Here is a 14,738-nt window from a genome sequence, read left to right as displayed (position 1 = left end):
AATCTAGAATTCCCTAAAAAGATGGCTTTATTAGGGGTAGACTGGAGTGGAGAGAGCACATGGCCAGTTTGTGGGTCCCAGATTGCTGGGACCTTCTGCCTAGGGGAGGGAGATGGCTCTAAGTTCAGGGAATTGGATATGTCCCTGCTCTGGGAGAGGGGGAATGTTCTAAATTCCTCCCATCACTATGAGAGCTGCCTCAGATCCTAACAGCTATTCAAGAGCACCAGAGACCGTCAAAGTTCTCCGAGTTCAGGACAATCTAGGGACAAAGCTCAGCCAGAGCAGTCTCCTAACTGTCACTCTGTCTCCTATCTCCAATTGCCCAAATCTCAAAGGTTCTCACACTTTAGTGAGCATAAAAGTCCTCAGGTTGTTTACTTAGAAGTATAGCATTCCAGGTTATAGCTCTAGATTCTGGGAAGGACCAGGAATCTTAATTTTTAACAAACATTCCAAGTGACCCATGCAGGCAGATCTGGGCCTGAGTCACGCCTATATTTCGAGTGCCTAGGCCCTATATTCTGAGTGCTAGGTGCATAGCAGAGGTTTAAAGGGTTACTGAGTGAATGTTATTAAATAAACGATTTTTCACACAGCTCTCAGAACGATCCATCAATAGCCTCACTGTTCAATATGGTAGCTGCTAGCCACATGTGCTTATTTACGTGAACATTTCAATAAAATTAAAATTAAAATTCAGTGCCTCAGTCAAGGTAGCCACATTTCAAGTGTTTAATAGCACATATGCTTTGTGGCTAATGGCTTGGACAGTGTAGACAGAAGACATTTCTATTATCATCAAATTATAGACCCCGTGATTTTAATTCCAGATTAAAGTCTTTCCCTGGCTCTCCCCTCCTGTTTGATAATTCTCATAGGGAGCCCTTTGGGATATGCTCCTGCTTACTACCTCCAGCTTCAACTCCTCCCCATGTATTTTAAGCACCAGCAGAGCTGAACCACCTCCTGTTCCCTTCACGCACAGTGGGGTGTCACGCTTACTGCATTCACTCATTCTAGGACTGACCTCACCTGGCTCCCCACTCCCCATCCGCGACTCCCTCTGGACTGACTAAATTACACGACGGTGTCATGGATTTATTCCTTGTCTCCCCCACAAGAACAACAGCTTCTTAAGGTCAGGAACTATGCTTTTCTCATCCTTATACATTCAGGGCCTAGCACATTTCTTGTGCACAGAGTGAATGCACAACAAGTGTTTATTAGGTTAAAACAAATTACTTAATTCTCTGGGTCTCTGTGTGGCAATGGGAGAGCAGTCCAGTACTGGACAAGTCACGTCTCTCTAAGGGGGAAGGAGGTCCTCCTCCTCATCACCCTCCCACTCCTCCTTTGAGGGAAGCCGAGGGTAGCTGTTGAAGGTGGAGGCCCCTCGAGGTAGGGCAGTGGCCTCTCCTCTGGACAGAAACTGTATATGATCTGTAAAGAACCCCTGGGGAAGGAAGAGTCCTGCAGTTTGCATTCATTTAGGAGAGGTAAAACCAGGTTATAGTTTGTAGTCTTAATTAACAGGAGGCACGAAGTGCTCTGTAACACCTAAGAACAATCATAAATGGGATTTTAGCTGCTAATTGGGTTAGCACATCTGTTTTTGCTTTCCTAGGGAGGAGAGGGGGTTCTAAAGGAATGAGCCCAGCCAGGCTTGCAGCTGCACACATCCTTAGTACCCCGGAGCCTCCCATGGAGGCAAAAAGCAGAGGATGAAGCTTTTTAATGGGAAATCTAGAGCTTATCACATGATAATGCATCAAACTTCAGCTCAATGGGCAATACAAAAATGAACTCACCATTTGATCCGGCTGAAAGGGCTGTGGGAAGAAGAGCAAACAGCAACATGAGCACACGTTGTTGGGTTTGTTGTTAAACAGAGATAACAAAAAAGTGGATGCTTGAAATGGGATCAATGTCCTTTGCAAAAATTCAATCTGTCTACCCTCATCCCAAATAAACACAAAAATGTCAACAACAAAGGGATCATTTACTTGTTTTTCCTTTCTGAAATGAGTTATGGAAATTATTGCAAAAGACAATTTATATTTTTACACCGCTGTTTTATTTATAACTGGCAATCTTCTTTTCTTTTCTTTTTTTTTCTTTCTTTCATTTTGCAGGGGGTTAGTTATTCAGAAAGATATCCTCTAAGAGGCAATAGGTATTTTCCTCAAATTAAAAGAACATATAATCTGGATGGCTTGGAAGTTTTAACAGCTCCATAATAGCTCTGTAGCCCATCAGTGGTGATTTAGAGTTTCAGCTCGAAAAGGCTATATTTCACCCTTTTTACACTTTAACCTCTGTATCAGTGAGATAAGATTGCTATAGATGCTGATATAGGATCTACGGACTAACCAGGTGATGAAAGACATTACATATTAGGTCCTAGCATTCGTGAAATTGATGGTAAGGCAGCTTCCTGATACCAAAACTAAATGTCTAAGCACACTGTGCTAATGTTTACACCAATTTCTAGTGACATCTATAAGCAGATTACTTTACTTCTGGAAAAATCTTTCATCTTAAAAGCTTAGGGCTTAGTGACTCTGACCCGTATCCACATACCTGAAAGCTTAGGTTGTGTCTTTTTCTTTTTGCTTGAAACTTTTAAGAACTCATCAACAAGCAAGTCGTTAGCACAGGCTCTCTTGTCAGGGTCTGGTTCAAAACACTTCAGTATGAATGCCTTGGCCTCTGCTGACATGGACTCTGGGATCTCCGGGTGGACTTTAAACATTCCCACCTAAGACACAACACATGTAGCTTTTGAGAGACCATCTCATCACATGAGCTCCAGGATCGAAAACTTGGTCCCCTAGCACAACAAAATCCTTTACTATATTCTACAGACTCATGCCTTTCCTCAAAGTGTGATAGGATATTTTTTTCCTCTATGTTATGGAAAGTTTCCAGAGTGTTTCTGTAACTTTATCAATGACATACACCAAGCAATTATGTTAAGACCGCAGACAGCACTATGAAGAAAGAATTCAGTCCTTGACACTTTAGGACACATTAGCACGCTGGCACGCAAGAAAGAGATTTTTAACTGAGACCATTGTGTTGACCATAATAGCTATGTGCCAAGAACTATGCTTGGCTTTTTGATTGATGAATTCCATTGAATGCTCCCAACAACCCAGTGGATTAAATATTATCCCTGTTATAACAATGACAAAAATGAGTCTCAGAGGGGTGAGTGATCTGTCCTAGAAAGGCAGGTCTGGGATTCAAACCTTAATTTGTCTGGCTTAAAGCCTGTGTTCTTTCCCCTATGCTGTGAGTCCTGAATATTTTTCCTGTCTCAGATTGCCCATACGAAGAGATACTTTAAAATTAAACACAGAATTTTTATAACAATTAGAATTTTCTTCTCACTGCTGCCATTCTAATATTTTTTTTCAAAAATGTTTTCATGTAGTTAGTAGAGAAAATTTTCTAAGGAAATTTTTTTTGTTATTATGTAGCTTATAGAAGTGTATTATTATATAAACAATAATATACAGTTATTTGTAGTAATTATATAGCCTTTACTATATCAGACACTATTCTAAGTGTTTTGCACATATTATCTCATACACGTCTCAAAAAACCTTTATTAGATCACTACTATTTTTTTTTTTAAAGATTTTATTTATTTATTTGAAAGAGAGAGAATGAGAGACAGAGAGCATGAGAGGGAGGAGGGTCAGAGGGAGAAGCAGACTCCCTGCCGAGCAGGGAGCCCGATGCGGGACTCGATCCTGGGACTCCAGGATCATGACCTGAGCCGAAGGCAGTCGCTTAACCAACTGAGCCACCCAGGCGCCCTAGATCACTACTATTTTTATACCCATTTTACAGATTAGGAAAATGTGGTACAAGAGGGTTAAGCAATTTGCCCAAAGTCATCAAAGAGTCTGACTGTGTTGGAGCCTAGATTCAAACACTGTAAATCAGTGCTAGAGTCTATGTCATCTCATCTAAAGCATACTGTATAATAATCCTTACACCGATGGGTAATAGAGCAGCATTTCAGAGTGAAATCCTAGAGATGGGTGAAAACTTGAAACACTGACCAAGAAGAGAAAGACACCCATTTATGTCAAGAAAGGCAGCTCTCTTAGCAGCTCTCATTGCCCTTCCAGTTTGGTTACAGTCCTCATTTCTGTATCAGCAGTATCCCATCAGATCATTTTCAAGCGGAAGGGAAGCCAAGTTTTCTACACAAGCAGAAGGTATGTGACACATGGCCCCTCACGAGAGAGGCTATTCACAGTGGAATAAGTGCTAGAAACATGGTCCGAGGCAGGGAAAGAAATCACAAATTTTCATCAGAGGTCTTCTGCCTTAGAGAACAGCAGATGGGTGAGCTTTACTTCTTGGGAAACAGGTGCTCAGTTTAAACCTTCCTCCAGCTTGGCAGTGTGGCAGGCAAGGACAGGTGGGGACGGCAGGGACTCAGAGCAGGTCACTGCTTTGCTCAGTCCCTGGATTCCAAGGCTGTGGCCCCTGGGCTCTGTCAGTCCTATTTCCGTATTAGGTGCTCCCTATTTTGGGAGGTGGGCTGCTTCCCCCTCCCAGGAGAGTTATGAACGAAAGGCAAAATAAGCGGCTAGAAGAGTAGCTATAATAAGAATATGATTGGCGCCCTTAAAATAGCAATTACTGCCCACCCCTTTCTTAATGGAGCCTCCAAACTCTTATGATAGAGAAGGAAAATATTGCTTTGATTTAATACTTAAATGAAGTAAAAATGTCCTTATATCTCCCTCCATGGAAGATTTCCAGACTGTTTCCCAAAGAGCTTAAATCGTCTTCCATGGAGTAGTGTGTTATTTATGCTGCATTGTGAAAAGGTGGTTAGATGAAGTTACATGGAATCTCACTTTATAGCTGAGAAATCTAAGGCAGGGAGAGATCCTCAGTATGAGGCATACGCACTGACTTTGAGGGGAGTGAATCTTCTTGACTTCACTGAGCTCTGAGAGCACATTTAATGTGCTTACCTAGGCTCCTTCCCTTTTGCCTAAAAAAATATCATACACATACATGGAACATCCAGTAGCTTTAACCAATGGTTTTTAAGACATTTAAGACATATGAAATGTGACCTTGAACATAGCTGCTTGTGGTTCTCCCAGTTCATAAAAAGGTGGTTTCCCTGTGGCCATTTCGATGATGGTGCAGCCCAAAGACCAGATGTCTGCTGCTTTCCCGTAGCCTCGTGGTCCTTTGTCTATGATTTCTGGTGCCATATACTGAAGGGTACCTGGGGATAATTCAAACACACTTCCACCTTAGAAGAGAGAAAACAGATGAACATCTAATGACAGCTTTAATTGTCCACATAAATAAGACAACCTCAGAAGCATGATTCAGGTCTTGATATCTCATCTTTCTTGAGTCCCAGTTTTCTCTGTCATTAATAAAAGGGAAGATAGCAGTTATTATAGTGCATTTTATCAGGGATGTAAGAATAGCTTGCCAATGTGATCTGGTCATGAATAGATACTTTCTCATCTCCTAGATAGTAGAGTATAAATGAGGCATCATTTTACCGGGACCTCTTAGAAACTTCTAAGAATGAGTCATTTGAAAACAACAGAGAATATATCAACACACATTTTTTGCAATTAGTTTTTCAAATACGTGGAGATTCCTATTATGTATACTTCTAATCTTTGCAGGAAAAGTCTAGGTCAATCATCCATTCTTCCTAGATCTATATTTCTCAATTTCTAAATTGAGTGCTTAATTCTTCTGTTTTAATTCTTATTTCTAAATCACAAAAGCATGAAGATTCTAAAAGCCATTGTTAAAAATTATGTAAATCATTTTTGGTGTACTTTATTCTGTAAATAAAATATATATGGCTTCTGCTGTGTGCCTGTGGTCCATGGAATAACAGGTTTAATGGATCAAAGACAGGTCAGGAGCCATCACTACAGACAAATCACCAGGCACAGAGTGAAGAAGAATACAATGAAACATAGGAGATTTAAAAGGCTCATGGAATCAGAGAGTTGAAGAGTGTGGTATGATGGAAAGAATACTAAATGGGGAGCCAAGAATGCTTGGCTCTAGCTCTAGTCTCGTATATCTCAGATAAACACCCAACTGCAGTTGTCTCAGTGGCTTGAGCGAGAGGCTGAGTTGGCTTCTAATACCCCCTCGAGTGATTCCCCCAAATCCAACAATGAGTCAGAAGTGTGAACAGGAACAGATTATTGCCACATCTCCTGCTACTGATAGACTCATGCAAATGATACAATCAGCAAACAGGAACTCATCCAAGATGCTATATTCAAGTATTTCAAATCCTGAGGCATTTGCTAAAAGAGCTACTTCAGTATTTTCTGATTCATAACCAAACTGACAGACATTTTGATAAACAGAGACACCTTTTATGAAACGCCTCATGCATGATTTATAGGTGAAACTGCTCTGCACCATTCCTCTGAATTGTTCCTAGGAAGCCCACCAGCATAGGCTAGAAACTGGCTGTTTGTTGTTCGTAAGACCAAATAAAAGTATATTATTTTTGTCAAGTATTGTCATCTTGCCAGGTTATCCTCCAGCTCTCATTATTATGTGGCAGGAGCTCATGTTCAAGTTCACATATGACTGTACACGTCTGTTGTCGGCTTAAATCAGCAACACTATTAGAGGGAAGCATTTCACCTGGCCAAGGGTAAGGTAACTACGCTCCTCAAATCACCTACCCTTAGGAGCAAATTGTTATGATTTCTTTATTTTTAGATGATGAACTAGAGTGATTGGATGGTTTTTTTTTATGATGTAAATAAAATCCAATGGTCTTTTAGAAAATACGTGTTTAAGTCTACCACTCAGTTTTTCTTGTATTCTAAAATAGAATTGATGAGAGAATTTAAGTTGTACTAATATCTGAGTAGAAATTACAACTGATTAAAATATAGTGAACTTTAAAAATTGGACAATTCAAGTAAAATCTTAACACATTATGCAATGTTTCTATGTATCAGATAGTATTTTGAAGAGCTCTATCTGCCAGTTGTGTTTAATTATCCCCCACAGAGCAAGTGCCAAAAAAAAAAAAACAGGTTTAGTTATGTATTCATATCTGCTCCCTTTATTCCACAATCATATGACATATAATATCTTATATAAAGAGATTTACAAAGCTAGATAATGAAGACACAGGCCAATCTGTACATTAGCCTAAGGAAAACAAGAGTATTGACTCTAAAATCCATACCTTATATAGCTTCATTCCAAAGTTTTAAAAAATTACTTTAAAATAATCTTTAGAATTGCAATCACCCATGAAACCACTACAACTTAGTGGCTAAAAGTGTGAACTTTGACATCCCATTTAATCCACTCATTTATTCAGCAGATTTATATCAAGTGCCTACCGTGGGCCAGACACTTAGAATATAGCAGTGGAGTAAACAGAAATCCTGGGCTCATGGAGCCTGCATTTTTTGCAATGGGAAACAGACATTAAAGTATAGCATAATAAATCAGTAAATTATATAGTATGTTAGAAAGTGATGTGTCAATGACACACACACACACACACACACACACACACAAAGGTAGGGAAGGGGGATCAAGAGTGCCCAGGGAGGTCTGCCCCGTCAATAGGACAGTCATGGTAGGCTCATTGAGATGACATCTAAGATAAAACTTGAAAGGAGAGGGATTTAGCCACGTAGATAGCTGGGAGAATAGTGTTATTAGCAAAAGGAAGAGCATGTGCAAAGGCCTTGTGGCATGGTACAATGAAGGAAATGCAGGACGGCCAGTGTTTCTGGCACATAGGGAGCAACGGGTAAGAGCAGGAAATGAGGTCTAAAAGGTAATGGACTCCGTATCAGGTCAGAGCCTTGTCCACCGTATTAGGACTTCGGCATTTGTTTGCTCTGAAAGAAACAGAAAGCCACTAAAGTCTCTGAGTAACAGGGCTTGATTTATGTTTTAAAAGGATCACTCTGGCTGCAGTGTTAAGAGTAGACAGTAGGAGGCAAGAGCCCAAGCAAGGAGAACAGGCTTTGGAGGTGATGTAGTTGAGAGTGGAGGGTGGCAGAAGTGGAGGCAGTGAGGAGTGGTCCAATTTTGGACACCTTCTGAAGGTAGAGTCGGTAGGCTTCCTTGTGGATTGGGTTGGGGTGTGAGAAAAGAGAGGCACTAAGGATCCCTCTAAGTTTTGGGTGGCCATCAACTGAGAGGGAGAAGAGTGTGGGTGGAACAGGTTTGGGGAGAAGATAATTAGTTCCATTTGGCATGTTAGGTCTAGTTTGAATCGTAGCTCTATTACTTACTAGCACTATGACCTCGGGCAAGTTATTCAACCTCTTTGAACCTTAATCTTGCATTGTAAATTGGGATACTGATTCCAAAGAATTAGAGCTGATATATGAATTTCAGTGAAATATGTAAAGCACTTAACACAGTCAGGTAGATAGTAAGCACTCTATAAATGGCGGGTGATGCTGCCCTCCCTCTCACCAAATCACCAAACAGATCAATGTCTTTCCAGGCAGTTCATCAGAAGTTGACTGAGCACCTGTGAGGCCTATGGCCATGAGTGGATCAAGGTGTGCCCCTCCAAGTCCTCTTGATCAGCCCTGGAGACCAACCAGGCACATCAGTGACACGGGTCACTCAGGTGAGGCCAGTGTGAGAAATGCAAACAAAGGGCTCTGGGAGGACTGCTTTACTACAACTCCTTTGGGGATTAAAAAAAAAAATATGTCTTTAAGATTAGCAGAAGACATTAAATTAACATCTTGCCCAAATAAAATGTCTGAAAGTAGGGATTCTCCCATCAGAAGTTACCGAGTCTTGGCAGCATCTAAAATGTCTCTTGCCAAATTGAGAGAGTATGAGGAAAGAAATGGAAAGACATTTAAAGTTACTAGTAGGCTGGAATTAATTTTGTTCAAAAAAATACAATTTAAATGTGTTTAATGCTGTGCCCTGAAAGACCCATTGCTGTGAGTGTAGGAACTGGGTCAGAGGTGTTATTGACTGAATGTTCTGAGGAGAAAATTTACAGAATTTCTCTCTCTCCTTTTCCCCTTCCAGGCTACCAGAACAGATACATCAGCAAGGTGGAGAGGAAGATGGACTAGAGTAAGAAGGTCAAAGCAAAGAGCAAAGGGTAGATTAAAAATCCAAGTTCTATCATTTACAAGCTGTTGTGACCCCTAGCTGTGATCTCTCTTCTCTCTATCTCCTCATCTGCAAAATTGAGGTACAGCCACCTACCTCACAGAGTTCAGAAATGGGGGATATCTGGCCATTTTGCTTTATTTTAGACTACAGATTATTCATTACCTTTAAATTACTCTTTCTCTGATGATAATAACAAGGACTTAGCACTTCATGAGAATCAGCAGAGTTGAGTGGTAAGAATTTCTAGTGCAGACCAGAGTCAAAGTTCCAGATGCCCTCCTGTAACTGTGGGGCAGTCATTCATCTCTCCGAGCCTTGATTTCCTCTTTTTTTGGCAATCACTTTGTCTCCACTCCCCCAGGACTTTGCTCAGAGGTAGCTTGGTGGCTGGATTGCCTAATTTCTCAGGCAAGCTCTCTCCCCACCCCAATTCTGAGTTAGTGAGTCACTTCCTCTTTCTGAATTGAAATTCTACGGGTTATTTATATTGTGAGTAGGAAATAGGCCACAGGGAGTAAACAGATTAGGAACTCATAGTTCAAATGGGAAGTGATTAAGGTATGAGTAAGAATCACAGAGATGTTGGGCTAAAAAAATGTTAAAAAAAAAAAAATCCTGTCAGGTTTGTAGTGGTTATAGCCAACCAGGAGAGAAGTAATGACATGAAGGGGAAAACAACAAATTGAGAGTTAAAAAAAAAAAATTTCAGTGGCATTAAGCAGGAGACTGAGCAAATCATAGAATACAAGATGAGAAAAGAGCCAGATCAAATTCTACACAACATTTTTCAATGAGCATCAAAATATACTCACATTAATTTCTGTGAGAACCCAGACTGACTTTATCTCTCACATTAGGCTCTAACGCAGCAATTATTTCTTTAATTACATAAGATCTGTATCATCACTGCAAAAACATACCAGTAAAAGTTTCAGTACATGGGTTTATGCCAGCGAGCCTCTTTGATGTCCCGAAGTCCGAGATCTTGAGAACACCACTATAGGTATTAATCAACACGTTGTCGCCCTAGAGAACAAAAGATTTGAATCAAAAATGTTCTTTCTTCCATTACTGTTGTGGGTTGGCTCATAAGTCCAATAGGAAAAGGTGTCCTTAGAGCAAACAAGGACTCAATCTGTGCTCTTCATTAATAGTTAACCTCGAGAGTGAATTCTTGACACCATTTTTGTTTACATATTATCACTTCACAACCTGCTACTCACACAAGGTCGTAACAGGTGCCTGGTTAGAGCTTGCTGTGGTTTGCAAACTGTAGGGGCTATCTGTGTGTGATAACTAAGATATTCATGACTTCCTAGTCATTTTACTTTATTTTCTGCTGTTGTGCTTCTTTTCCTAGAATATTTAGGGATATGGCAAATCAACGAGATCTGGGTTGATTTGGGGATAGTAATAGTAACCTCCTTTCCATAGTCCCACCTTTGTCAGAAATTTACTAGTTCAGAATTTTCTCTTTTTAAAGGGAATCAAATAGGTTATTTAATTTTAGTTCTAACAGCGAGTATGTGATACTCGTCAGAAGAGGGCATCTTTTTTTTTTTTCCTCCCTCCTAGTCATTCAACCATTGATGTAGTGGATATTTACTGAGTAGCTACCCTGGGCAAGGATACAAATATTGAGCAGCCTGTGAATGCCTCAGGAGCGGGGACCCTATCCTGTCCAATTTTGTCCTGTGGTGCCTCCTCCGCAGAGCACCTAAAACAGTGTCAGGTGTGCAGTGGAAGCTCAATCTTTGTTGGCTGAACATGGTTGAGAGGTTTACTCGTTGAGGAGAAGAGATAAGGCATGAATATCAATAACTGACTCCGAGCAGAGGAGGCTTATATTTCTGCTATCTCTAAGCTTTATTTATTCACGATTCTAAATTAATCCCCATAACACAGTATGACTTTTGCAAAGAAAACAGTTACCTACCAAGGAACTTGCAAACATGAATCCTAGTGCATCCTACCTTTATATCCCGGTGGACTATCTGATTGTCATGGAGGTATTTTAATCCTTCAAGTATCTGCTTTGTATAAAAGCCAATTGTTTGCTCATTGTCCTTCAATGGGCCCCATTTGGAACGAAGGAGAGCAGAAAGACTTCCTGTAAAGTAGGGAGAAGCGGTGGATAAAATCTTATCAAATTAGTTCTTCCAAGCATGTTAATAGCGGTATATTAATTTAAGCTAACATTTCTTGGTTATTCCTGGTGGCCCAGGAAGTAGAGTACTAGACGCTTGGGCTCTCATATGCTCTGAAGATGCTCATTATCAAATAGTCAAAATAAAAGGCCACTCAGTCCCTAACTTTAATCCAAGTCACAATGATTGATACTAAAATGGTTCAACATACTTTTGTCTCCTAATAAACTGCAAGCTGATGTCACATGTCTAATTAAAAAAAAATTTTATTGAGGTATGATTGACAAACATTATATTAGTTTCAGGTGTACCACATAATGATGCAATATTTATATACACTGCAACATGATCACCACAATAAGTCTAATTAACACCTGTCACCACACATAGTTACAAGAACATTCTTTTCTTGTGATGAGAACGTTTAATTTTTACTCTCTTAGCAACTTTCAAATACACAATACAGTAGTGTTAACTATAGTCACCATGCTGTACATCACATCCCCACGACTTATATATTTTATAACTGGAAGTTCGTATCTTTTGACCCTCTTCCCCCATTTTGCCCACCCCTACCCCCTGCTTCTGGCAACCATCTATTTGTTCTCTGTTATTCATGAGCTTGGTTTTTTTGTTTGTTTGTGTTTTTTTATTCTACATGTAAGTGAGATCATACAGTATTTGTCTTTCCCTGTAAAACTTATTTCACTTAGCATAATGCCCTCACAGTCCATCTGTGTTGTTGAAAATGGCAAGATTTCACTCTTTTTTATGAATGAATAATATTCCATTGTGTATATAAAACACATCATCTTTATCTATTCATCCAGTGTGGACCCTTAGGTTGTTTCCATATCTTGGCTATTGTAAATAATGCTGCAATGAGCACAATCGAATTTATATTTTAACTTAGACAAAGTAAGACCTGTAAACTAGTAAATCCCATTCAACTGTGCTCCTCTTCAAGCCCCTAAAAATTTATACTTTTTAAAGAAAGAAAAACATCTCTTACCTCCTGGGACCTGCTCCATGAAGATTTTGATGAAACCATTCTCACTGAAAGAGCCCAGATACTGGACAATATTTTTGTGCTTTAGATGTTTATGCAATGCTATTTCTTCATGTAGGGGCTGGGAGTATCTAAAAGACATGCAAATGTTGATGAGCCAATTGTGTAGCCAGATTTTAGTGTATAAATGTAAGCAATACAAATTGAAAACATCAGCTAAATATATGTCCACACATAAAGTAAAATATGACTATCTAAAGTGCTTATTTAACATAAATTCTGTGAAGTTGAAGCAGTGGTAGGTAGGGTCTGAGGGGTAATGTGTCAGGCATTGATCTGAGCCTATTGTATATATTAACTCATTTCTCACAACAACCCCAGGAGAAGGTACTTTTAAGATGCCCATTTTACAGATGAGGAAATTGATTCACCAAGAGGATAACTAACCTGTCCAAGATCTTAAAGCTAGTAAGTGACAGAGCTAAGATATTACTCCAGGAAAACTGAACGCACCCACATATCTCACTGTCTATATTAACACGACTTTCTATTCCACTGGCCTCATAACATAACTCTACTATTCCAGGAGACTCTTTCCCTGGAAGATAAAAATTACAAATCACTTTCATTTTCATTCCAGAACTTACTAAAAGGCCGGGCAACTCTTCTGTAGGAAACATAAAACCATTTATATCCTAAGTGTCCTCGAGCTCCTGACTAATCCTCATTTTACTGGGTCCATCAGTTCTAATATATCATGATTTTTTTTTTTTTATCCCATCCTACCCATGCCTCCATGCTGAAAGACCAGGATCAAACCATCTGGTTTCTTTCAAAATTACATACTTGAAGTATGTTGCTTTATCAGATTATACAGTGAAAGTGTTTTATATTTCTGGAACAGACAAAACAACCCTCTTGATGATTATTTGAAGTACTATACAGCTTCTAGACTCTTAGCAACCTTGAATATTAATATTATATTATATACTTATATTAATATGAGTATTTTATAACTAACCATGGTAGGGTGTTGGAGACCCAAAGCTATTCTCTAATTTTTTTTCTGTTGTACAGTGGAGGTTACAGGTGTGAAAGGCACTAACCACTAGACCACAAACTACAAACCTGATGCCTCGTGATTTGTTTTGGTGTTACGTGCAAGAAATACTTAGATCTTACGATGGCAAATCCATGTAAACAGAATGGATTTTTTTGAATGCCAGTGACAAATACTAGAACTGGTTAGTATTGAATAATGCTATTTTCATGAAGCTTTTCAGGATAAGCTACAAAGCTAAAGCAATTAGGAGGTTACAAAAATCCAAATTCATTTAATTTAAACTTTTATAATCTTTGAAATATTACTCAGAATGCTTCCTACAACAGCAAAAAATTAACTTGTATTTTAGATCTTTTACTCATTTTATTTTTCTGTAGAACTGCTCTAGGAACTATAAAGGTAGGTATTAACCTGAATCCCTTAACAGGATATCAGTTAGAGACAGCTCCATTTTGGTAACTGAGACAACATGAGAAATATGGGTATATGGTGTTACCAATAAGGTACTTAGGTTATGATTCTCAGGACATTTGCAAGTTACTTCTTCTATGGTGTTTAATACACCTTATTAACATTAGTTAATAAGATTGCTCTCGATATGCATGAGATAAATTAGTAGCAAATATTGGGTCTATTCTACAGATTTAGGGCATTAAAATGACTAAATAATCCGAAGCAAATGATTAATTCAGTTTATGATGAGCCAAAGGACTCCCACCTCCTGACCCTCTATTGCAAATCAATTATGGATGTTTAAATATAAGATCCTGGGAAAGGAAATACGCCACTCCCCTGCCCCCTCCATTATGTAACCAGATGATAGCTTAAAAGTTACAGTAATAGTCTGGATTCAACCTAGCTAAGAATAAGAACTCTTTTCCAATATGAAATTGATTAGTAACACTCAGAAATTCTCACTAAGTGAAAGGGTAAGTGCCAAGCACCGAATAAGCATGAAATTCTAATTTGTTCAAGTCAATAAGCGATGCTTATCTATGGGAATTACAAGAAAATCTTATTTCTTCTCTATTAGCTGTGACAGTGGAAAGAAGAAATGGTATAGATAATCAGAGTTACTAATATATATTTAGCTTTGAAAAATTATTAATCCATATGTGTTTCCAGAGCACCTTCTCTGAGTCAAATTCCCACTACGTCCATCCACACCAGTGGTTCCCAGCCTTGGCCGGACATCTCATCTCTTGAAAGGATTTTTTAAAAATAATGCCTATGAAAAAAAAAAAATAATGCCTACGACCCACTCCAGAATTTCGGGGGGTAGGCCTGAGCATCAGTATTTTTTAAAGTGCCCCAGTTGGCCCTAATATGCGGCGGGGTAGAGAATAACTGATCTATA

The 14,738-nt window shown here is 39.2% G+C and overlaps 1 protein-coding gene across 1 annotated transcript in view; it reads right to left on the bottom strand.

Moving 5' to 3' along the window:
- Window positions 1-14,738, bottom strand: part of MAP3K5 (mitogen-activated protein kinase kinase kinase 5) — a 192,070-nt gene that overhangs the window by 33,964 nt on the left and 143,368 nt on the right. Inside the window, exons 16-21 of the mRNA XM_032407803.1 lie at window positions 12,322-12,449; window positions 11,136-11,272; window positions 10,083-10,188; window positions 5,112-5,269; window positions 2,584-2,761; window positions 1,812-1,832 (exon numbers count right to left, since the gene is read on the bottom strand). Of these exons, the coding sequence (XP_032263694.1) occupies window positions 1,812-1,832; window positions 2,584-2,761; window positions 5,112-5,269; window positions 10,083-10,188; window positions 11,136-11,272; window positions 12,322-12,449 (728 nt within the window). The remainder of the gene's footprint in view (window positions 1-1,811; window positions 1,833-2,583; window positions 2,762-5,111; window positions 5,270-10,082; window positions 10,189-11,135; window positions 11,273-12,321; window positions 12,450-14,738) is intronic.

Source organism: Phoca vitulina, unplaced genomic scaffold (assembly GCF_004348235.1).
Source record: "Phoca vitulina isolate PV1807 unplaced genomic scaffold, GSC_HSeal_1.0 scaffold9, whole genome shotgun sequence".
NCBI classification, from domain to species: Eukaryota; Metazoa; Chordata; class Mammalia; order Carnivora; family Phocidae; genus Phoca; species Phoca vitulina.
This window is presented reverse-complemented; position numbering and strand designations above follow the sequence as displayed.